Below are 21,396 nucleotides of genomic sequence, written 5' to 3'. Positions count from 1 at the left end.
TCGTGAATGATAAAGGTTCATTTCTCAAGTTCGGTTATATACATTTCTCTCTGAGATATATTGTCTTATTTTGTCTCAGCCTACTTTTTCTGAGCCTTTTCTGAAAATTTCTCTTAATGTAGGTGGTGTGGGCAACAAGTAGCAGAATAGGCTGTGCCATTAATTTGTGTCATAACATGAACATCTGGGGGCAGATATGGCCCAAAGCTGTCTATTTGGTGTGCAATTATTCCCCAAAGTAAGTAGACAAAACATTACTTTTATATGTAAATTTTGCCTGACCACATGAAGTAACTTTATATTCTCAATTTTTTCTCATTTTCATTGTGAATTATTGAGTAAAATGTATTGTTTTAACTCTGTTTACTTAATATGGCAACAATTATGGTTGCCTGATGCATAAAATCAGTGCTTAAAAGGAATATAAAGATTGAAAATATGATCTTTGTGAAGACAGGAATTATATTTTTATGTCTTCAGTATTACTCATTACATTATTATATTACATAAATATTTTTAATACTTTGGATTTATTAGAGATAAAAAATGACAGATTAACTGAGAAATGTATTTTTACCTTTGTAAAGAGCATTGAATGATTATGTTGAAAGTATTACACCTGTACTTAGGGTCAAATCTAAGTCTCAGATCTCTTCATTAAAACAAATGGAATAGGGATGAATATTTCATAATAGAGCTTAGCATTCTGTAAAAGTTTAAATTTGTAATTTTTAACAGTATACATAGCATTTTACTTTGAATATTTTCAAAAGAATGAGGCAGTAGTTCATATATAAACCTAGTAACTGAAGGGACTCTGTGATGGAAGATATAAATGTTTTAAATCTATACATCAAAATCATTACTTAGAATATAGTAATATTTTACAGTGTCTTCTAAATGATTCTATATTAGACTACCTCTTAACAGAATGGATCATCTCTTTAAGGGGGAACTGGTGGGGCCACGCTCCCTATAAACATGGACGTCCGTGTTCTGCTTGCCCACCCAGTTTTGGAGGTGGCTGTCGAGAAAATCTGTGCTACAAAGGTATGTGCCGTTGTGTCATAATACCAGTGTGATTTATGTTTTAATCCAGCATTTGTACTTAAAAGGCAAAAAGCACATTTAATTATTACATGAGGGGCACTTGGATGGCTCAGCAGTTGAGCATCTCCCTTTGGCTCAGGTCGGGATCCTAGGGTCCTGGGATGGAGTTCTGCATCAGGTTCCCTGCAGGGAGACTGCTTCTCCCTCTCCCTGTATCTCTGCCTCTCTCTCTGTGTTTCTCTCATGAATAAACAAAATCCTTAAAAAAACAGCAAATAATAATAATTATTATGTGTAAAGTTCCCCAGAACTCTATGTGAAATATTTTGAAGCCATTTCAAATATTTTCAAAATAAAATATTAAGAAGTCTATCATACCTAATATGTGTTTAAAGTTTCATCTTCTATCGGATAACCACTTTTTTTTTTATTTTTTATTTTTTCAGATAACCACTTCTAATTCTACTTTGAAATTACCCCAGAGTGACAAATACATTTACATTTTTAAAAAATTTTACTTATTTATTCTAGAGAGAGAGAGAGAGAGAGAGAGGCAGAGACACAGGCAGAGGGAGAAGCAGAATCCATGCAAGGCGCCTGACGTGGGACTCAATCTCAGCACTCCAGGATCATGCCCTGAGCAGAAAAGCAGGCACTAAACCTCTGAGCCACCCAGGGATCCCCAAATACATTTACATTTTTAAAAACCACCTTAGTATGTTATTGACTAGAGTTATTTTTATAAGTGTCTTCAATTTTGAAGGATTTAGCAGTCTAATACAGTTTGTTTTTAGCACTTCAAGAGTTTTTGCCAAAATACCTATCCATGAATCTTACTAAATCATGCTCAATGTATTATACTGATTCTGTGTTCCTTACTACAGAATACATTATTTCTCATGCCAAAGTAACAAATTAAAAAGCTATAGTAGTATTGCAAAACTGTTGTAAAAGCAGTGCTCTGAAATGTATTTGACATGCCAAAATGTACATATAAATATGGTATCCTGTTTACAGCACACGAAGAGAAAACTTATATGACAAAGCTTTGTGATAATCCTGTCTTATTGGGCATCCAGGTGAACATTTCTGTTCCCTTGTACTTTTTTCTTAATGACGACCAAATGGAGATTAAAGTAGACTGTTTTAGAAAATATGAATTAGGGACGCCTGGATGGCTCGGTGGTTGAGCCTTTGGCTCGGGTCATGATCCCGGGGTTCTGGGATCGAGTCCCATATTGGGCTTCCTGCAGGAGCCTGCTGCTACTCTGCCTATGTCTCTGCCTCTCTCTGTGTCTCTCATGAATAAATAAATAAAATCTTAAAAAAAACCCATAAATTAATGCAGCTTTTTTTTTTAGTATTCATAAGGAGATGTCTTTTTTCCTTGACAACCAAATACTCATTAGTATAATGAGCAGATGAGAGGTAACAATTTATTTCACTCTGTTATATGAGCCATTTTTCATTCGTGGAAGCATTTTTCATTGTGTGCGTGTTTTTCCGTCTTCTACATCCCTAAACTTCCAGCCTACTTGCCCCTTCACCAACAAACCCCTATTTTACTTAAAATTGACTCTCCTCTGAATTCATACTTCCCTTTTCTATGTTCTGAGTTCTTGGACATCCATGAAAATAACATACCTTTCCAAATTATTTCACTGTTAAAGCCTTGATATAAGTCAACCTGGAAAAAAATTAAATTCTCCATTGTTAAGTATAAATTTTTGCACATTAAGTTTCCTTCTAAAAGGGAAAAACTTTCCATGGAAACTGACATTGTAGTAAATTAAAAGGGCAAGCCTTCTTTAGGCTGAATTTCCTTTGGGGAGAATTTTAAATGTGACCCTTTTGAAAATTTTAAATGTGAACCTCTTAACAAAATGATTTCATTTGGGAAACTGCATTCATATACACTAAGCACACAAATAGTTCATTAGATCACTGCGTAGACTAAATGGTACCATTATGAAAGGCAATCACTGATACCACTTTCAAATATAAAGCGAGTTTAGAAATGACTCCATTTAATGTTAGCCCATAGAAGCATAAATGATTCAAGAGTTCAAAACCTTATCTATGTATTTCATGTATTCCAATGCAGTAGACCACCTGAAGTCAACACCAGTGTCAAAAACTATGAATTTTTCTAGTTTTAAATGTTACACAGCCATAGACTGTGTATATCACTGTCATTGGTATATGATTAGGTATATCATTATTTGATAATTTGTGCACATTTCAGATGAGTTCACAGTTCTTAAATCCTTTCTCTCTAACAGAAGGCTCAGACAGATACTACCCTCCTCGAGAAGAAGAAACAAATGAAATTGAACGGCAACAGTCCCAAGTCCGTGACACCCACGTTCGGACAAGAGCAGACGATAGTAACAGAAATGAAGTCATAAGCACACAGCAAATGTGTAAGGCCTCTGCAGTATTTACACAAAATTTAAAGTTGACATAGATGGCATATGCAACTGTATTTTATTAATTGGGACAGTTTTAGGATGGCAAAAGCTTGACATTAGACTATCTGTGATGAACAACAACAGCTTTTACATTATCTAAATTATTTTGGTATTTTTCTCTTTTTCAGCCCAGATTGTTTCTTGTGAAGTAAGATTAAGAGATCAGTGCAAAGGAACAACCTGCAATAGGTAATGTTTGTTATTGATTCTCAAAATTACCTGACAAAACATAAGAGAGACTTTCATTTTTCACTGACATTCAGAGAAACTAAATTTTGTTCCAACTTCTTTCATTTAGATATGAATGCCCTGCTGGCTGTTTGGATAGTAAAGCTAAAGTTATTGGCAGTGTACATTATGAAATGGTAAGTACGATAAATACAATGATCCCGGAATAGGATCTTTTTTTATAATATTTGATTTTTTAAATGCAAAAATAACAGTTTATATAAGTATAGATATTTTTGCTCAGATATGTTCATTTAATTTAAAGTCATGTAAATAGTAATTGGTTGTGTCCTATGCAGAACTCTTAACATCTTAATATCCTTCTCTTCCTTTTTTGCTCTCCAAGCAATCCAGCATCTGTAGAGCTGCAATTCATTATGGTATAATAGACAATGATGGTGGTTGGGTAGATATCACTAGACAAGGAAGAAAACATTATTTCATCAAATCCAACAGAAATGGTGTTCAAACAATTGGGTAAGTACCCAAATGACCTGTTGGATGAGATGATTTTAAATTGTAATAATGAGTTGGCAAATTCTTTCAGAGCCAAGCATAGAAGAATTTATAGAGAAGTTGGTAATTGCCAAGGCTCATTTGAGCTCTGTAATTTCCAGACAAAAAGGAGCCAAAGTATGTAAATTTAGAGTTGAACAGTTTTACTGATAAAGAACATGTTAAAGCTCCACATTTTGTGGAGTTTCATTAAGAATGTACAAGTTACAGTTTTTCCTGATGTGAAGCAACAGATTATTCAGCTGTGAAAGAAAATACTCCAGAGAAGCCTCATTGATTTGCATATTTTCCTTGCCCTCCTTATGGAAAATGGTTTATTTTATGCAACAGTAACTTTGTTAATGAGATAGATTAATAGGTAGAAGAGCATTCTGAAAAGTTCTCTAAATATGTCATACACATGTACCCTTGTCCATCTCAATGTAATTTAACTCAACATAGAAGCATTAACTTTTGAAATGTTTCTTGTATTAAATATATGAAACATATTTTAGAAGACTACATATTTTGATATATACTCTATAGAAATTAGAACAATGTGGCCTTTTGAAATAGCTTTGTAGTGTTTTTCTTCTATGTAAAAAAACAAACTTTGAGCCTCATATGGAATGGCTTAAGATATATGACATAGTTTCTTTTAAGTATAGAATTGCATGAAACTCCACAAGTAGAGGATTCATAATGATAAGAAAGAATTTATTAAAAACCTTTACAGATTTGGTGGAATGACATTCAATGTATACAATTTTGTTCAAAGGCTTTATGTGTGGTTTTAGTCATTAGCGATTAAGTGAAACTTTATAGAAGCATTTATTGATTAGCTTAGTGATTCAGCAGACATTTATTAATTGTCTTCAACAAATAATTAAAGTTATTAGCTTTAGTAAACCAAACACTGGGTGTTGGATTAAGGAATATTTATCCTATTTACTGTTTTTGTGTGAACTTAGTTTTTTATTGCATTTATAACAGAAACTGTTGAAATGTGAAGAGTGTGTCATTAAAATACTATCACAAATAAGCCTTAGTAATAGATATTTTTCTGAAAATCTGGGTATAAATAAACCAATTAAAATTTGGATATATAATAGCTTACCTGTTCTTCTATCCCTGCTTTTTAATGATGCACGATGCATATAATGGGGAGTTCATTCATTGTAGATATTTTACAAGATACTTGGGGGAACAAAAATGTGAATAAAACATGCTCCTTTAAGGTACTGATGATTCGGTAGTCTTTTCACAATACTACCTTGTATTTACTATTGTGAGAGATTAAATAATTTAGTTCTATGGTGACAGAATTTGTATGTTTAGAGTTCTAATTTTAACTTTAAAATTTTTAATTAAAACAAGTATGTAGATATAAATCTGTGTGGTTTTATGCTGTTACTTATACATTTTGAGATTGATCATGAGAAGAGACCATTCTCCAATATCAAGAATGATTAATTTGGTTGGCATTGATTTGGTTCCTACTTGAAGATAATATCAACTTAGTTTAAAAAAGATGATGCAATCTTATACTGCTGCTTATTTATATATTTAAGTAAGAATGCTCCAGGAGAAACAAAGTATTCATAGACCTAAATAATACCAGAAGTTACGTTGATGATGATTCATTTAAAAAATGATTGACATCTTTATATTTTTATCTTCAGCAAATACCAGTCTGCTAATTCCTTCACAGTCTCTAAAGTAACAGGTTAGCACTTTTTTAAATCTTATTTTCTTAAGACCATGTTGCATGTTATTGTTACCAAAGATTTGCTTACTGTTTCCTGTTTCAACTCTTCAGTCCAGGCTATCACTTGTGAAACAACTGTGGAACAGCTCTGTCCGTTTCATAAGCCTGCTTCACACTGTCCAAGGTAATGTTTTCTAAATTTTCTCATTCTTCTTGACCAGTGGATATACATGGATGGGGCTCTTACTCTGTGATACCTGTTTTTGCCTGGAGTTCGGCTGTCTGCAGATATGAAAGGTGTTTAGTCTTGAGCTGGGAAGCAGAAGGGAGCAGTTGTTCATCACAAACTTCTGCACTCTAGGCACTTCAAGTCTGCTTTCTGCAAATACCAGAGTGCTTTTGGCTCTCTCATACTACCAGGGCTGTGGGTATACTTTGTATGTTCACCTGTGCCATGAAGACTTGTTTTAGTCTGCTCAGGCTGCTCTTACAAGATATCACAGACTGGGTGGTATAAAAAATAGAAATTTGTCTTTACCTAACTCTGGAAGATGGAAGACTAAGATCAAGGTGTTGGCAGGTTTGGTTTCTTCCAAAGCCTCTCTCCTTGTTGCAGATGGCTGCCTTGTCCTCTGTGTTCTCACAAGGCAGGGGAGTTAGGGATGGAGAGAAAGAGAGACAAAGACAGAGAAGAAGAGAGAAAACTCCTTTCCTGGAATCAGGATGATCTCATTTAACCTTAATTAACTCCATAAGGGCCCATTTCCAAATACAGTCACATTGGGCTCCAGCATATGAATTTGGAGGGACCCCAACATTTGGTCTATCACAAGTCATTACTACAACACCTACAATGATGTAACATTTTTAAGCATTGCCATCCAGTTCCTAAATTGGATAAATTTAAGTGTGATTGGTAAGTCAAAAAGCCCATCTTCTGCCTTTCTTTTATTTTTGTTTACTATCTTTTTGAAAATTATAATAGAGTTTATCTACTATACAATAGTGGAAAAGTACTTCATTTATCTTGACCTCACAAAGGTGAAAATTGTTAGAAGTATTATGGCCATAAGTCATAACCATACATAGGAAAGACAAAATATGTCTTTTCATATCCAGTCTTATTTCTATCCACACTTCCTCCATTAATGCCAAGAAAGCACGTGATAATTCCAAGAACTAGTAATAAGATTTAGAGATAGAATGGTAATTGATAAACTGTAATTACTAAAAATTGAGGGAACTCACTTTTTGTGGAAAAGTTTATTTTGGAAAAGCTTCATCACTTAGCTTTTTAAAGATAAAGCAGTGTTTTGCTTAAAGAATGAGATTGGTTGTTCATAAGGTAATAAAAGACTTGATGATATAAAAAGTAGTTACTACTTACAAGTAGGTGAAGCTGGTAAATTCTACCATTAAGATATGGTGAAAAAAAAAACCAAAATATTTTAGAATCATCCATTTATAAATATTTATTAAACACCTGCTATATGCAGTGTGCTACTAGGCCATATCTCTGCCATGTGAACAGGCTTATGAGGAACAAATAGTAAGTAAAATCTCTGTAGAGCATCACAGCATAAAGCTTCCTTCTAGTAGATGCTCAGTAAATGGTTATTTTAATATCTGTGGAATAATTTATGGCAATATTGTTCCAAAAGAAATAAAAATCACTGATGTAAAATATTGATAAATGTTTTGTATTTCTTTGGTTTCTCCAGGAAGGGAACTATTTCCCCAAGACAGAAATTTTTAAAACTAAATTTAGTCGTGGTGCCTAGGTGGGCAGTTGGTTAAGCATCCAACTCTTGATTTCCACTCAGGTCATGATCTCAGGGTAGTGGGATTGAGCCCCATGCTCAGCATAGAGTCTGCTTGGGATTCTCTCTCTCTCTCTCTCTCTCTCTCTCTCTCTCTCTCTGTCCCTTTGCCCCTCCCCTTGTGTGTGGGTACTCATAAATAAATAAATAAATAAATAAATAAATAAATAAATAAATGCAATCTTTAAAAAAATTAATCTTACCTCATACTGTTATCAACACAACAAATTGGTAGAAGTATGAATTATTACATAATTTTGACCTTGTAGTAGTCTGGAAAGTCTCCCTCCTGTTTTCTTTTAAAGTCTAGTAAAACAAAGGGTTGTCTTTTCTTTTCTTATATAAAATTTTTAATAGTTTCATAAATTATGCATGCTATAATGGTATTATTTATATAACAGTTTATAACTTTTAGGGAACCATCTGGTTGGTACATCTGTTTCAGAATTTCATGTAACTTAAATAAGTTGGGACATAAATCTTGGAGAAAATGCCAACAGCAAATACATGAAAGGAAATTAGCTCAAGACGAGGATGAAGAAACAATATTTACCTGTACAGTTGTGTCCTTGAGAGATTCCCTAGCAGGCAAATAGCGCCGAATAAGCAATCTCTATTATTTAATACCATAACCTTCTAAATATCATATGTTTTGTGTGTGTTACTAGAAATCATTTTTTTTTTTCCTTGCCTGGGGATGGGGGCACAGAGAGGAAGGGCAGAAATCATTTACATATATTTATAAAGAACTCTATCTTTGAAACTTATTGAGTGTTCAAGATGTAAAAGCAGGTATCATTAAAATGCATCAAAATTTTTATTCAAAGCTTATAAGGATTGAGTTGTGTATAAAGGAACGTGTACCAGGTCACTATCTGCATTCTCAGAAGTACATAATAAGGTGCTAAAACCAGGGAGTAGAACACAAGCAAGTAAAAATCTCCTTCGGTCTTTGACCTGAACTTGCCTAAGTGGAAGCTAACTCAGTTTGGAGCTACTGACCTTTGCCTCTCACAAACTAAGTGCTAAGTATAGTCAAAGTAGAGCTTGCACAGTGTGATCCTAAAGGCAGAGCAGATGATTTTATGACTACAGGATGGATAGTGAATGCCCAGCTGTTCTCAAACACCTGGAGGAAACATTACAGTCAACAGGGACAACATTCCTCCTATAGAAATCCCCACAGCATCTTTTATAAAAGTCAGCTCTTTAAGGTTATAAAAACTCAGACTCATTTATTATTTATATTTAAATGGTTCTAGTTTAGTTGTTATAAGAAACGCGTATATGCTAACGTGTACAATGTTATATAAATTTTAGAAATAAGAAATGTAGCTATTTCTTTTTTATTTTAAATATTTTATTTATCTGAGAGAGAGAGAGAAAGAAAGAGAGAAAACATGAGTATGGGGTGGGGAAGGATGGCAGAGAGAGAGCTGAGAAGCATACTACTCCTGGAGCATGGAGTCCAGTATGGGGCTTGATCCCAGGACCCTGGGATCATGACCTGAGCTGAAGACAGACACTTAACCAACTGAGCCACGCAAGGGTCCCAAAATGCAGCTATTTCTTAAGAGCTATCTTAAGAAGGAGTTGCTTCAATTGGAAAAGGTAGTTGCAATTGAAGTTTTTTTGGAATAGTTTTGGGAAAATCATTGATTCCTTTATCACACAGGATTTTCATGTAGTCATTTTGTTGAGACTCTGATTTACTACTTACTAAAATGAATTCTGTTTTTTCCAGTTGTAATTTTTAATTTCTTTTTAGTGCATGAGTGTCTGTGTATCTGTATGTATGAATCAAAGAGCCCATTGCTAAAAAAAAGTTCCACTTGATAACTTCTTAAACTCTTGGAGTTTTTAAACATGTAATTGATTGAACAGTGATAATTGGACCCTGTGTTTAAATAAAAGGCCTTTGGATATGTTTTTTAAATGAGCTAAGCCAATCAGATATCAGTAAGGCAGTAGGGTATCTGGAGAAAGAATATTCCATGCAAAGGAAAAGATAAGTGCAAAAACTATTTTTGTACGTTTGAGAAATAGCTATTAGGGCAGTATGACTGGATCTGGGGGAGAAAGTGGAAGAGGAGGATATAAGATCAGAAAGGTAGTGGGGGAACAGGATATGCAGGGTTTATTGGCCATTTTGTAAAGATCTTGTCATTTATTCTGAATAAGATGGAAAACCACTGGAGTATTTGGAGCAGAGGAATGATATGCTTGGACCTGTCTGCTTTAAGTAGGGGGATAAAAGAATAGACAGGGCAGGGTTGGAAGCAAGGAGATCATAGGAGAACCTATAGTGGTAAGCTAGACACCAGATGATAAAGACTAGAGTTTGAAATGGTTATTAGGGTTAGTGGATATATTGAATAAGCAATAGGACATGCAAATTTGGAATTAAGAGGTCTCGACTGAAGGTATAAATTTGGGAATCAATAATTTATCATCATAATTAAAACCACATACCAGAGATGGTATGAACACAGAAGAAAGAAACTATGAAATGTATGAGGCAGACAATGAGTGAAGTTTTTCAAGTTATCTGTTTACGAAATTCTTACAGACACGTTGGAAATCAATCCCCAGATACTCTGAGATGCACCCTGATGTTTCTTTCTGCTTAATCCCTAAATTAGAAAGCTTCCTGGCTAAGTTAAAAAAGAAAAGAACACATTTGTGCCAAAAGCTAGAAGTGGGTAAATTAAGCAGAAGCAATTGCATATACTGCCTGGCTTGTAAAATTGACCTATTTCAGAAGAAAAAAAGATGAGAAGGGTTGAGAATGCTGCTAACTATTGTACGTGCCTGTTTGTGGCCTTACTAGTAAGAATGACTGAAATAACCAGCTACTTAAAATATATATGTGTATTTTGTTTTTCAGAGTCTACTGTCCTCGTAACTGTATGCAGGCAAATCCACATTATGCTCGTGTAATTGGAACTAGAGTTTATTCTGATGTAAGTATCCTAATTTATGCAGCTCTGTCTTCGTGTATATATGTGTATATATACATTTAAATGTATGTATGTACATTTATACATAGAATAAGAGAACAGATTCTATGTTGATAGACATTCTCAGAGAAGCTGGTCAGCAATAACACTGAAAATGACAATCCTTTTGCAATTATGAGTGCATAATAATTTGTTTTTACTATATTTTTCTTTATATCCTACCCATACATTGTACATCAGACACTTACTAAATAGTACAGAGGCATCCTTCCGAAGGAAAAGTTCATTTTGCTTTTTTATTTTATTTATTTTTTAAAATTTATTTATTTATTTATTTATTTATTTATTTATTTATTTATTTATTTATTTATTTATTTATTTATTTATTTATGATAGTCACAGAGAGAGAGAGAGAGAGGCAGAGACACAGGCAGAGGGAGAAGCAGGCTCCATGCACCGGGAGCCCGACGTGGGGTTCGATCCCGGATCTTCAGGATCGCGCCCTGGGCCAAAGGCAGGCGCCAAACCGCTGTGCCACCCAGGGATCCCCATTTTGCTTTTTTAAATCTTCCTTTTGGTTCTTCAGTAATTTGCAGTGTTAACTTGATAATTAAGAAATCGTCAAATGTATAAACAATTTCTTTCTCTGCCAAAGGAGCAGTTAAGTAGCTTAGAATCAATCACATATAATATGTTAAAATACTTACAAAAGGAAACCACTTGAGAGGATGTTATAATAGACAACATTACGGAGTTGGACAAGGATAATTAGCTGGGAGGGCTTCAGTCAGTATGGACAAGTGCTCTTTGAACCAGAATTCAAGTATGGGTTGATAAACTGGATGAGGGACACATTCTAGGTGGGATGAATGGCATCTACAAAGACTGAGAAGTGACAGCAGGTGAGATGCATGCATAACACATAGATTTGCTTATCTCTGAGCAGGTGATCAAAGGGACTGCAGCCAATTTTGTGTGAGGGATGGTGGGGGTCTGGGTCTTGAAACATGTAAATGGAGAGTCTGAATGCATGGTGAAGAGCTTAGATTTTATGTGGCAGACATTTAAAAAAAATCACAAATTTCTAAACCAGAGAGTTGCAAAAACCAATTCAGGAAATACATTCTTGAAGCACATATGCAATAGAGTACTATGGAAATAGGTTTGTGAAAAGAGGCCCGAAATAGTATTTACCACCTTATTTCTGTTGGTGAGTTCATTGAGGTCAGTTTTTTGTTTTTAGTTCAGCTTTAGCTCTGAAATTTTCTCCACATCTGAATCCCTCTCAGACTTCAGCTTTGCACTTATCTGCAGCTGAAATGTCTTGCTGGTATCTAATTTATTAGTCCTCATGTTGTGCTTATCTTCTTGTGTTTCTGTTAGTTAAAATCATGGTCATTCTTCACATCCTAAATTATTGCCACTTCCTCTGTGGAATGTATTGCGGGATCTCCCAATACATATATAATGTAGCCTGTCTTTCAACCCCTATGACTATTTTTTTCCTGTTAGCACTTAGCTGATTCTGTTAGTGTTATGATTGTTTCTCCATCTCTTTTATTATTTTGAAGTTCCTTGAGGGTGACAGCTGTGCAATTTGTGCACCACTTTTTCATCAACAATTTGATGTGTGCCAGCCTATGAACAAGACATAATTACATCCTGCCTTAACAAACTTAGAGAACACAGTGACATTAGAAATTAAGCACATACCTTGCACATAAATATGTGTTGAAAAAAAAAAAGGTACAAAAGAAAAGAAAAAAAAAGGGTAAATGTACATGAATAAGCCTATCTAGAATCATCAGAGATTTCAAAAGGAATTCTTTTTAGATTGTCCCTTTAGTCATGCCTGGTGAAAATCTTTCAAAATATCCTATACACTTCTATGCTTATAAGCCATCTATTTTTCTAGAGTTAATGTTTTGTTAGAACTTATATCTTGAGATCATTTTATCTTCCTACTTAGTGCAGTGCATAGGTGATTATGTATTATTATGCAATGCAGAGTTGATTATGTATTATTATGTAGATCCTTTTAAGAGTAAGTTGGAAATACAAAGATTACTATTATGTGTGGTCAGCACAGAGTCAGATGGAGATTCAGCCATTAACTGCCAATCTTTCCACCCACCACAAAATACATGATCTCTTTAAATACAAGATATGGAAAGATATCTTCTTTCTCCATCCCTCCCCACTTTTCTCTCTGTCTCTTTCTGTTTACATGGCTACAACTTGTACCTTCTATTCCTTTGAACTTTTCTCATTTGTTACAAATAAAGTTAATTTCTGAATTCATTAAAAATGTTTCAGTGTTTTCACAGATAAATTTTTTTCATGATATATTAATTCTTACGAAGTGCGGCATAAAAAGAAAATCTCTTCTAACCTTTGAACTCAAATAGGAATGCCTGCTGACTGCATAGTTATGGCAAAACAATAGTTTCAAAACATATTAAGTGCTTGGATTTAGTGAATGTTATATCTAAGCACTTTTATTGCCTTAGGGAAAATGCTGATAATACTCTTTTAACAGAACAAGATAAATACTGAAATGTGTACAGAATTATTTTTAACTTCATCTATTATGAACCATATTGGATACAAACATTAATTCAATGAGGGACTTTAAACTGAATAAAATGCCTCCTTAGAGTAAGGATACGAGGTTTTAGATATATGGTATTTTGTGATATAGCAAAAACATGAAAAGGATTAAACAGCTTGGCATTCAGGCTCTGTGATCTAATAAGTTCTGACTGATGCCACAAAGTTCAGAGCACAGTAATAAAGCAAGGTCATGTAAGATGCACATGCTTATGTGAACGTAAAAAAAGCACATTAAGTCACTCATATGTGCATAGAGATAAAAAAAGAACACACCAGTGGGATCAGAAAAGACCCCTCGAATATGAGGGGGATTGTTTTCTACCAAAACAGTTCAAGTGTTTCATTTTGTGGAATTTCCTCAGGCTGTATTCAGCTATTGACAAATTTCAGTAGAACATTAGGATTAAAGCAAATGTCAAAATCTGGAAAAGACTTTAATGGGGCAAAGGAAAAGAGTCGACTTCTAGAAATCCATAGACCTGAAAATTATTTTCTCTTCCGTAGAAATCCAATTCAGTTAAGACTATATAACTGGTACAAATAATCATAGCACTTTCCTAGTACTTTATATCCGACCCTTTAAACCAGGGTGATAGATGTTGCAAATATAGATAAGAAGCTATGATTGTTCTTTATATTTTTCTTCTTGGGCAAATTTTCTCTGAGTAGATTACATTATTTCATAGAAGAAAACTCCCCATTTAACATATACCTGTATTTTGGAAAAGGGACCATAAAGATATACAGAGCTATGATCTGTTTCTAAGTCAAAACTAAACATAAATGAGGTACAGGTAATAAGCCTGTGAACATTTGGTCACAGTGACTCTAGTTGGGACTAGCAAGGCTGAAATTTAAGAATGATAAATAGGCCCTTCAAGAGATGAAAGAGGCAAATTTGCATCTGATTGCTTCATTTCAGAAAAAGCCTGCTATTTGGAAAGGCAAGTGTTTGTTAGATTAAATGATGAAGGGATTTTACCATTGTAGCCACCCTTAAGATCTGCTTCAGACTTGTTCAGAATTTGCTTTAACTTTGTGACTTTTGAAACATTCCTTTATGCACAAAACATCAACCTGTAACTGCTGAATATCCATATAGAGATAAGTGTCAGTGTCTTCAGCCTAATAGAAGAGTAGGCAGGGTAAGTTCAGCAGGAATTTCCTAATAACGAAAAGATTTTTCTCATCCCCTCAGCTGTCCAGTATCTGCAGAGCAGCAGTACATGCTGGGGTGGTTCGAAATCATGGTGGTTATGTTGACGTCATGCCTGTGGACAAAAGAAAGACTTACACTGCTTCTTTTCAGAATGGAATCTTCTCAGAAAGGTAAAATTTAAAATGTACACATGTATTTTATATATTTATAGTCTCTCTCTTTCCTTCTCTCTCTCTCTCTCCTTCCACACACACACACCCCTTTATGCTTACTTTATAACCAACTCATTTTAGTATGGGTTTGGAGTTATGTGGCTGCGTCAGTGTGTTTCCTTTGCATACTGTGTAAATAGTTGGTCTTCCAGGGATGGGAGAAGCTGTAGTACCAGAGGTGCCTGTCTCCTACAGGCTTATAAAAATCAACATGAAAATCGGATTATTAGTCAGAACCACTCTTTTGTTAATTGATTTTATAATACGGAAATTTCTTTCATCCTCTTTGGATTTTCTAGATTAGTTTTTATATGTAATTCTTTCTAGGTGAGCAGGGCACTGGATATTTCTCTAATCCAGTTATATGACAAAGTGTTTGACAAAAGAATGAGTCTGATTTTCCCCAGAACCATATTCTCTTTTTGATTGAAGTTGAATATCTAGTATTACATAAATGAATACCTTCTGGTCATCTCATATTATTCAGTCCATTAGTATTATATATTTTAGTGGTTTAGGAAAATTCATATGACTTACTTTATCAAGTATCTTTAAAAAGTTAAGAGCAAAGAACTATACACATTTTTCAAATCATTTGTACGTGGGGAAGTAACATTAACTTTCATGTATATTGTATAGGTTCTGAAAAATCCCTAACTTTTAGATGTTTACTGGGTTATTTAAAATTGCCAGTGGAGGTTTTATATATATATGGTAGTTTCTCTAAAGGATACTGAAGGATATGCTTTGCAGGGTATCTAGATTGCCTTCCACATAACCATCTGAGTGCCACCGTTAAAAAAAAAAAAAAAAAGACAGCTTTGCATTTAGCATCTGTTAATCTGGGAAATTCATAGTAGGTGCTCAAAAATAATAGTACTCTAGAATATTGCTTAAGTATCACTATCCTCTTAACTTGCAGTAAACTTTTAACCATATTGGTCAGTTGTAAACCTGGATCTCAATATTCTCCCAGTAAAATGGAATAACAGCTGCCAAACTCTGCTTTATTAAAATCAAAGGTGGTAATTCAGGAAAACATGATCTGGAATCTGTTAAGTTCTATATAAAATACTATTATTACCACTGTGCATCTTAAATTTTAGTAAACTTACAGCCCAGTATAGAGCCAAGATTTAAAGAATTATGTCATCCTCACTCAAGCTTTCCAATAACTATAAATTATAGTAGCCTAAGAAAGTTGGCCATCTGGATTCATAGAGCTGCTTTCTTGACTGTCGTAAGTAAGCATGATTTATTTGGAGGATTATGTGTGGAGGTGACATCAGTATACTTTCTGTATTTTTTTGCAGTTTACAGAATCCTCCAGGAGGAAAGGCATTCAGAGTATTTGCTGTTGTGTGAAGTGGAACACTTGGAAGAGGATCCTAAAGACTATTCCAAATGCCATATTTCTGAAGTTTGTATAAAATTGTAACATTACTGTACAGAAGATATCAACTATTTTCAGCCCCCCCAAAAGTGCCAAATGCATATAAATCTTGATAGATAAATTCTGTAAAAATTAAACATGGGACAGTATTAGCTTTGGGGAAAGTAATGAATATGTAATGGTTTTAGAAATCCTGTGTTAAATATTGCTATATTTTCTTAGCAGTTATTTCTATAGATAATTACATAGTCATGATTGTTCTACATTTCACGTGTTATTTTATATGGTGCTTTGTATATGCCACTAATAAAATGAATCTAAACATTGAATGTGAATGGCCCTCAGAAAATCATCTGGTGCATTTAAAAAAAACCAACTCTTGAAAAATGAAAGGAACCATATTATCACATTTTCCCCAGTTCAATACTATGCCATTACCTACTCCAAATAATCTGAAATTGGGAAATTGTTTTCCACTTAATACCTGTATAGTTTTTCTCTTCTGTTAAGTTTAGGCAGATCAAATATTATGTCCTAATATTGCACTTCTTATTTTGTATAAAATAATACCTTGATATCCAAATGAATCTATTAAAATGTTTGATTCCTTGGGAATGGCTTTAATAGTAAGTGGAATGCATTGTTTCCTTGGTAGAGTAGTGGTAGGGAAACATTCCTAGTGATAATATTGTAAATCTAGGGTTAAGCACAGGCAGCCAGAGCTTTCTATGTATTGTTCAAAGTGAGGTCACACACTTTTCTTTTGTATCCTGGCAAATACTCCTGCAGGCCAGGAAGTATGATAGCAAAATTTTAACAAAGATAAACTAATGTATTGCATCACCATTGCCACTGATTTTATTAATGGTAAATGGCCTTGTGTATAAATATTGCCATATTATGGTACCTATGATGGTGATATATTTGTTTCTATGAAAAATGTATTGTGCTTTGAGACTAAAAACCTGTAAAATGTTAATTTTGTTTTTTTTTTTTCTGCTGGTGAATTTACTCTTTCCCTGTAAACATTAAAATTAATCATGTTTCAAAATATTATTTTTAGTTCCCTTTATTCCTTATTTTGATTTAGAAATAATTTTAAAGTAAAATTATTGTAAGTCTTTTAAATTGGGGTTATTGACATTAATATGATTAACATCCTTAATACTAGAAGTCTGCAAAGTCAACTTGATTATTTAGGTGTTTATAATGAAAGAGAAGACAATCACTTATTTAGATGCATCAGGTGAAAATTTGAATAAAACGAGGAAAGACTGAAGGATGTAAAGTAATTTCTTAAAATTGACAAGGCAATAAATACTTCATATATTTTCAGAAAATAAATGACTACGTGTTTAGGATCAGATAAAAGGGAGATAAATTGCATACAGGCATCTGGAAAAACGAGAGCTGAATAACGGAAAAACAAGAGAGGCTCATATAGACCTTGCTGGAGAGTAAGTGGTAAAGAAATAATATCATGATCATTTATCAAGCACTGGCCAGAAATTAAGTGGTTCAAAATTTGGTAGTCCAAACTTAAGCATCTGTAGCTTAGAAAAATAAAAATTTAAAGCAGATCTGTGGGAACATTTTTTTCCCGAAAGACACATTACACCTTCTTAAATAACATGATTGAAATGAAAACTTTACCCATATTCATCTTCTGCTCCCCATTGTTTCCCCCTCCCAGTGGGGAAGCCCTATATTTTCTTGTCAGTATAAAGATTCTCATAAACGTCCTTAGTCTAGATGCTCATCATAAATTTCCTATACTATTACATTGTCTCCAACTGGAGCCTCATTTAGTTTCTTTCCATTCCTTTGCAATCCATCTTTAATTTTTTCACTGGAATTACTCTGTTTCCTAGGTTACCATTATTTAGGAAAACCAAATCATCTTATAAAAACATTTAAGAACCCCTGTAGTCTTGTATATATTGCTTACCTATGCTTTTGTGCACAAGATGCAGCCTTGAGTAAATTATTTAACTTTCTACACTCTAATTACCTCATTTGAAAAATGGAAAGAATAATACCTAATAGGGATTGCTCTAAGAATTAATTGAGATATTATGCACAATGTACTTAACATCAACACATAGTATGCAATCAATATATGTTAGTTCTTCTTATTAATATAATAATTTCTGTTATTATTTACCTTGGGGAAACTATGTATCTGGCATCCTACACTACTGATCTTTCACACTTAAAGTGAAATCCTCTAGGAATTTTCCTGCAATTCTCCTGGTAAGAATTAAATAATGCTTCTTTATTATGCCCTTTTAATTTGACCATACTAATTTTTAGATTTTTGCCCTGTATTATATTTAGTTCTTTAAACTTAAGGATAAGCTCCTTGAGAATTGTAGCAGTTATCTTTTTACCCCAGAGATACAATGATTTTTACATTTTATAAATGGTCAAAATTGCTAAATGAATATTCCAACAGTTCTTAATTTTATTCTTGATGACATAAATGAATATTGTTTCATATTATCACAGCAGAAGATAGCTGATGAAAGTAGCTCATTGATGAACATTCTAAATGTGGATATAAAACAGAGGTCAATGCTTATAAAACAGTATTAACATTATTGTTTCAACTTTTACAGTTTACCAGACCATGTGTTATTTCTTTAATGTTCTGCATCTAATAAAAGTGATCTGTGTATTTCACACAAAGCAGAATTCTCCAAGATTTCTCTCCTCGTGTGTTAGACAATTGGCTCATTGTAATGTATGCTTTTCTATTCAATATTATATTTTGCAATATTGAGTTCAATATTTGGAGATATTTCAATACTTCAATATCTGCATCTAATAAAAGTGATCTGTGTAATGTATGCTTTTCTATTCAATATTATATTTTGCAATATTGAGTTCAATATTTGGAGATATTTCAGTATTTCAATATCTGCATCTAATAAAAGTGATCTGTGTATTTCACGCAAAGCAGAATTCTCCAAGATTTGTCTCCTCATCTGTTAAGATAATTGGCTCATTACAATGTATGCTTTTCTATTCAATATTACATTTTGCAATATTGAGCTCAATATTTGGGAGATATTTCAATATTTTGAAGTACTGAGTTCTCTAGCACTTCTAAAATGGTTTTAAAAGAACCGTAAACTCTTGAACATAGTGAGCTAAACAAACAGAGCTATCTGTTTTGCAAATGTACCAAACTTCAGATTTGTAGTTCAAACTAATGCACTGCACGAAGAATCATACTATTTGTATTTAGGTTGACTTAAAACAGTTATCTGAGGTGCTATTTCAACGCTGGCACCATCATTTTCAGGAACTGGAGAGAGAATTCAGCCAAATAATGTGATCGTTTCACTAATATCATAGAATTCAAGGCTAAATCTGATCAGTTTCAATTTTTTAAAAGCACCAGGGCGCTCGCTGCCACTGTGTCTCGTGGATTCAGCCCGGAAAGGTGACCACGTCCCCCTCCGTAAGGCCCTGCGGCCTTGACACCTGTCCGTCAACCGCGATTCCCACGTGCCTCCCCGTAGCGCTGGTTGCCCGCGCTGGCTTCTGGGATCCGGGGAGCGTGGGCTCTGAGGTATCGCGAGATCTGGCGTTCGTGGCTTTAGCGCTTCCGTCGCAGCAGGAGGAGGAAGAGGGAACCTCGCAGCTCTGGGTGTTCCAGTTGGCGCCGTCGGGTGGCCCTCGCTCTTCGCGAGGCACGCAGGTCCTGCAAGTTCCCGGGAAGTCTGAACGCGAAGTCGCGCGTGCGCAGTCGCTGTGCTGGCACCCCCGGCCCGGGGTTCCTCCTCCTGGGTCCCCCTCGCCGCGTGAGGCCGCCACGTGAGCCAGAGGTGCGGGGCGGGCGCGCAGGCCCGCGGTGGAAGTCAGCTCCCCCCGGGTGCGCCTCGGCCCACTTCCCGACAGCGCCCTGATGGCGCCACTAAGCAGCCCCTGTGGGAGGCATCTGGCCGCAGGGCAACGGGCATCCTGGAACTTGGCGGCTCGGTGTGTTCCCCGGACGTCGCACCTGTGGCCCGCCCCGCCCGCCGCCTCCGGAACCAGGTCGGGCGCGGCCTGGACCTGGCAGTAGTCAAACCCCAGGTCCCGTATCTGCACTTGGCTGAGAGGTGAGTGACCATTTTCGAGCTGTTGAGTACAAAGGACCTTTATGTAAGTCGAAAGAACCCCACCAGAAGCTTTTAATTGGCTTCACTTATCATACATGAAAGGAAGAAAAGAATTGGAGAGTGTTGTTACTGCCTAATAATAAGATTTTTGCTCCTCCTTGGCTCGTTGCTTCGGTACTGCTGAGATGTTCGATGGAAGGAAATGGTTATGGTAATATTATCCAGAACAGATGTGCTGGGGGTTTGCCCCATGACTTTGATATGGTTTTAATCGACAAAACAAACAAAAAAATCTTAGGCTCCTTTGAGAACTGAAGTTGGAGAACCTCTGCCTGAGTTGTGTGTGAGTTTATGTGTGTGTGTGAATTTCCATTTGTCACAGAGTGATGCTGTGTTGGATAAATGTCTGAGAGCTCACCTAGCCCCCATTTATTCTCTCCAGTTTGCTGATGGAAACATCGAATATGCACTACCTTCGCCAGAGTCACATAGAGCTGTGATTGATTTCAAATAAATTCTTTATATTTCCAATCATATTCTGTATATTTCCCTGAGATACAGCCAGAAATAAGAGCACGAACCAAATGTTAGAGTCCTGATGCCTAAATACTTTGAATACATCCTCACAAACTTCAGAAAATATCCAAAGCTATTGCAGTGTAATCAAATACTGTACATGTGAGGGTGAGTGCCACACTAATAAGAAATAAGCCTAATTGGGTATTTAAATGTGTCAATTCAGGAGCATGTTTATTTGTTGCGTGAGAACTTTTTTTTTTAAGATTTTTATTTATTTATTTATTCATGAGAGACACACACAGAGAGAGGCAGAGACACAGGCAGAGGGAGAAGCAGGCTCCACGCAGGGAGCCGGATGTGGGACTCGATCCCGGGTTTCCAGGATCACACCCTGGACCGAAGGCGGCACTCGACTGCTGGGCCACCCAGGCTGCCCAAGAACTTATTTTTTAAAAAGTAAAATACATCTTTACCATATTTACACTCTCAAAGACATTACAAAGCAACCAGACAAGTAGTATTTCTGTGTGAACTAGAAGCCTATCAAATGTTTTTAAAAAACAATATGAATAATAGCTATTTTCACATAGTGTTTGTGCGAGGCACAAAATTTCCTAAGTAGTTTTTACCTAAACTCATATATTCCACACTAAAATCCA

The 21,396-nt window shown here is 35.2% G+C and overlaps 1 protein-coding gene across 2 annotated transcripts in view; it reads left to right on the top strand.

The window, feature by feature from the left end:
* Positions 1 to 17,095, top strand: part of CRISPLD1 (cysteine rich secretory protein LCCL domain containing 1) — a 45,403-nt gene extending 28,308 nt beyond the window's left edge. The window contains exons 5-15 of one of the 2 annotated variants that reach the window (XM_055318340.1): positions 123 to 238; positions 950 to 1,050; positions 3,333 to 3,473; positions 3,650 to 3,710; positions 3,820 to 3,886; positions 4,096 to 4,226; positions 5,927 to 5,970; positions 6,064 to 6,136; positions 10,660 to 10,735; positions 14,544 to 14,674; positions 16,030 to 17,095. In XM_055318340.1, coding sequence (XP_055174315.1) covers positions 123 to 238; positions 950 to 1,050; positions 3,333 to 3,473; positions 3,650 to 3,710; positions 3,820 to 3,886; positions 4,096 to 4,226; positions 5,927 to 5,970; positions 6,064 to 6,136; positions 10,660 to 10,735; positions 14,544 to 14,674; positions 16,030 to 16,081 — 993 coding nt within the window. In that variant the 3' untranslated portion in view covers positions 16,082 to 17,095. The remainder of the gene's footprint in view (positions 1 to 122; positions 239 to 949; positions 1,051 to 3,332; positions 3,474 to 3,649; positions 3,711 to 3,819; positions 3,887 to 4,095; positions 4,227 to 5,926; positions 5,971 to 6,063; positions 6,137 to 10,659; positions 10,736 to 14,543; positions 14,675 to 16,029) is intronic. The other variant, XM_055318341.1, reaches the window with a different exon arrangement.
* Positions 17,096 to 21,396: the final 4,301 nt, after the last annotated feature.

Source organism: Nyctereutes procyonoides, unplaced genomic scaffold, assembly GCF_905146905.1.
Source record: "Nyctereutes procyonoides isolate TBG_1078 unplaced genomic scaffold, NYPRO_anot_genome, whole genome shotgun sequence".
NCBI lineage: Eukaryota > Metazoa > Chordata > Mammalia > Carnivora > Canidae > Nyctereutes > Nyctereutes procyonoides.
Note: the sequence above shows the minus strand (reverse complement) of the source record. Positions and strands in the feature narration are given on the sequence as shown.